General features: G+C 62.3%; 1 protein-coding gene across 1 annotated transcript; it reads right to left on the reverse strand.

Moving 5' to 3' along the window:
• Window positions 1-261: 261 nt before the first annotated feature.
• MYL7 (myosin light chain 7) lies at window positions 262-2963 on the reverse strand. The gene is made up of 7 exons (XM_047095211.1): window positions 2940-2963; window positions 2067-2180; window positions 1852-1927; window positions 1523-1627; window positions 1073-1151; window positions 870-918; window positions 262-363 (listed from the first exon to the last, which is right to left on the reverse strand). Exons 1-7 carry the CDS (start codon window positions 2961-2963, stop codon window positions 262-264), a joined length of 549 nt encoding a protein of 182 aa, XP_046951167.1.
• Window positions 2964-3479: the final 516 nt, after the last annotated feature.

Below are 3479 nucleotides of genomic sequence, written 5' to 3' on the forward strand. Positions count from 1 at the left end.
TGGTTCGGGACTGGGAGGCTGTGCCAAGCCCACAGGTTCCTCTCCTAGAGGTGTGACCTATGTGTCCCCATCTGTGAACCGGGCAGATGATGGCTCATAGTCACAGAACTGCATGGGGCACCTGGAGGTGAGCTGGCAAAGTGCCTGCCTCATCTCACAGACCCCTCCTGCCTGCCCCCACCCCATCTGTCACAGAGAGGCCACCACAGCAGGTCTGATTGAAAACAGCATTTATTGTGGTGACCCTGGGGGCTGCTCCGCTCACTCCTCTTTCTCATCCCCATGGGTGATGATGTAGCACAGAGACTTGTAGTCGACGTCTCCCGCCAGGTCCATGGGTGTCAGGGCGAACATCTGCTCCACCTGGGGCGGCAGGGACTGGTGAGAGGCAGTCCATCCAGCAAAGCCTGGTGGGGGCCGACCCTTCACCCCCCTCCCCACTCCCAGGGCTGTACTTTGGCCCTACGTCTCTTCGGCTGGGAGCCCCAAACTCTGAGTTAATGTTTTCTGTTACCTGACCGTGGGCAGACTAGGGACACAGGGGTGGAGGGTGGGGGCCCGAGGGGGCCATGGGGATGCCTCCCCCTCCCTTCCCCGTGCTGCTTGACACTGCACGGACAGAGGCTCTTCCAGATGCCAGTGCCGCTCTCTCGTGCCCGGGCCTTTACACGCACAGCTTCTCCGGCCCAGGACACTCCCATCTAACTCCATGCCTGTCACCCTTGGTAGAGACAGTCCCTCCTGCACGGAGCCCTGCTCTAGGCCCATGAGGGTGGGGGGTCCGCAAGGCCTCCCCCATGCCCTGCGGGGCGAGGACCCTGTGAAGGGGTCGGCAAGGGAGGGGTGTCCGAGGAACCAGGAATCCTCACCTCAGCCGGAGAGAACTTGTCTGCCTGGGTCAGGAGAAGCTGTTTGAACCTGGTGGGGGAGAGCCGACGGGTGGCCTGATGAGGGGGACGAGGCTCCTATGGCCCAGGTGGCCACCCCCAAGGCAGAGAGAGCCCCACAGTACAGGCGGGGGGGTCACCCTCACCTGGGCCTCACCCCCTGTCATCCCATTGCTCACACTTACTCATTCTTGTTCACCACGCCCTTGCCACTGGGGTCAAACATGCGGAAGGCGTTCAGGATGGCTTCCTCGGGGTCTGTCCCTGGGAGCCGGAGGGAACAGGTGAGCACCCACACCCCCAGCCTCCCTGGCCCCACCAAGGAGGAACCCGGGGGGGGGGCGTCATGTCCCAGAAGAGGTAGGAGCATCCTCCCTGATACACAGCATCCCTTGGGGCTCAGGGATGCTGGGCAGGCCTTGCGGGCAGGCCTGGCCGGGAGACTAGGATCTGGGACTTGGGAGTGGAGGCTGAAGGCACATTTCCCAATTCCAAGTCGGGAGCTGGGGTGAGCAGTGCCCATGGGTCTGGGGTGCAGAGGAGGACTCCATATCCTCTGGGTGGGCAAGGGCCGGCGGCGGGGTGGTCCAGCTGAGGTCTGGGCGGGGTTCAGGCAGACTCCAGGCCTGGCTCACCGTTGAGCTTCTCCCCGAAGAGCGTGAGGAAGACCGTGAAGTTGATGGGACCCTTCCCTTCCTGCAGCATGGCATCCAGTTCCTCTTCCGGGACGCTCACCTTCCCTGGGGGGGTGATAGCCACAGATGTGGAGAGGGCTGGGGAGGGAAGTGCCCCGGAAGGAAGCTGGGCCGAGTGGGGGTGGGGCAGGGGAGGAGACAGAGGGGAGCAGAGGCAAGAGCAGTGGAGAGTGAGGGGCCTGTCCTTTCTCAGTGGGCGGTGGAATCCCGCTGACCCAGCAGCCCTGGTGAGAGCAGGTCCAGGGTGGGGAGAAGGGGGAGGTGCTCACCGAGCTGGGAGTAGGTCTCCCGAAGGTCTGACTTGCAGATGATGCCATCACGGTTCTGGTCAATGCAGCTGAAGGCCTGCGAGGTGGGGGGCAGAGTGTCTAGGCGGGAACAGCCCCCACCCAGGGAGGGCCGGAGGCGGGAGGGTCCTGGATGGTGGGCATAGTAAGGACAGGGGCCAGGACAGGTTCCAGGCCACTGGGGGTACACCACTTACCTCCTTGAATTCCTGGATCTGGGCTTGCTCGAACATGGAAAAGACGTTGGAAGAGCCTCGCTGGGCCTGCTTGGCAGCTGCGGCCTTGCCCCGGGTCCCCGCCTTCCTGCTGGCCTGCAACACGTGTGTGGGGAGAGGCCCCTGTTTCCAGGTGCACCCCCAGAGCTCCCAGGAGAGCCCAGGCCAGGGCCCTCTTCCTGTCCCCAGACACCACCTCTCCAGGCCCAATGTGGGCTCCATGACACCACCACCCCCAAACCCCTCCTGCAGCCCAAGGACAGCACCTGGTAGTCTGCTGGCCTCTGGCGACCCTACCTGACACTCACCATCCTCTCTCTGTGGCCGCCTGGTTGCTGCAAGGGGCCCACAGCCCCTTTTATGCCTCAGCCTTATCACCTGGAGTACCAAATAAGGACAGGAGGAGAGGACAGGCCCAAATTTGGTAGCCCTGCCTGGGCTGGGGGAGGACAGGGCCCCAGGCAGATTCCAGCCACGTTCCTGGTGACCTTCAGGCCCCCTAATGTGTAACATCCGGGCATGTACCCATCAGCAGCAACGTGTCCCAAGGGCAGAGCTCACAGGCTCCTGGCTGTCACCACTCTGGATGCTGAATGAGGTGTCCCCGCTGAAGGAGAAGTCTCCCCTGTTACCCTACTGCAGGTCCAGCCCAGAACCTGCCCAGGCCAGGAGGACAGGAGCGCTGGCCTGGGGCCTCTATTGGCTTGGGAAGAACAGTGTGTGGCTCTGAGGATGGTCTCTGGCCTGAGCCCAGGGACTCCCAGAGGCCTGGGTGAGGATGGCTGGTCCTGGCCTCTGGCTCGCTGACAAAGGGGCAGAAGGCAGCCCTGAGCTGGCTGTGGCCCCAAACAGCACCTGCATGTGATGCTCTTGGAGCATGGTGCCCTACCCGGACCCCAAGTACCCCCTTGGACCCCCATGACAGCGGTCACGAGCCCTTCATGTGAGGCTCCACTGTGGAGCCGGAGGCCCGTCACCCTCTTCTCTGCCAGAGTCGCAGCCTCACCGGCTGCTTCCGGGCCCAGGGCAGAGAGGGGCTGGGGGCTGGGGCCTGTCTAGAACACAAGTTGGGGGCGCACTGGCTGCCCGCCGCCTCTACCCCAGAACCTGGCTCTGCCCCTGGGGCGAGGGATGCAAAGAGGGCAGCTGCTGTGGCAGGGATCCGCGTCAGTCCGCCAGACCCAACGCCCCTTTCGTGTAACAGTAACTATTTTATAATTCCTCCCTGACTATAATGAAATTCATAAAATATATACCTACCTGCAAAGAAAACTTAAAAAATCAACAGGATGCCCTGAACTGCACTGTGAAGAACAATTAGGAGGTAGTTTACACCGACACAGGTCCAACATGCGACTGCGGGGAGAGGAGCAAGTGGTAGTGATGACAAAGTGA

This window comes from Lynx rufus, unplaced genomic scaffold, assembly GCF_022079265.1.
Source record: "Lynx rufus isolate CCGP_SWC_20201006 ecotype Redwood Valley unplaced genomic scaffold, mLynRuf1.p SCAF_4, whole genome shotgun sequence".
Classification (NCBI taxonomy): domain Eukaryota; kingdom Metazoa; phylum Chordata; class Mammalia; order Carnivora; family Felidae; genus Lynx; species Lynx rufus.

Coding starts and splice junctions, on each gene's coding strand:
- MYL7 (XM_047095211.1), bottom strand. CDS start 2,963: ATGCTCCAAGAGCATCACATGCAG. Junction 1,628..1,851: donor GGAGACCTACTCCCAGCTCG/GTGAGCACCTCC, acceptor TCACCCCCCCAG/GGAAGGTGAGCGTCCCGGAA. Junction 919..1,072: donor GGCGTGGTGAACAAGAATGA/GTAAGTGTGAGC, acceptor CTCCCCCACCAG/GTTCAAACAGCTTCTCCTGA.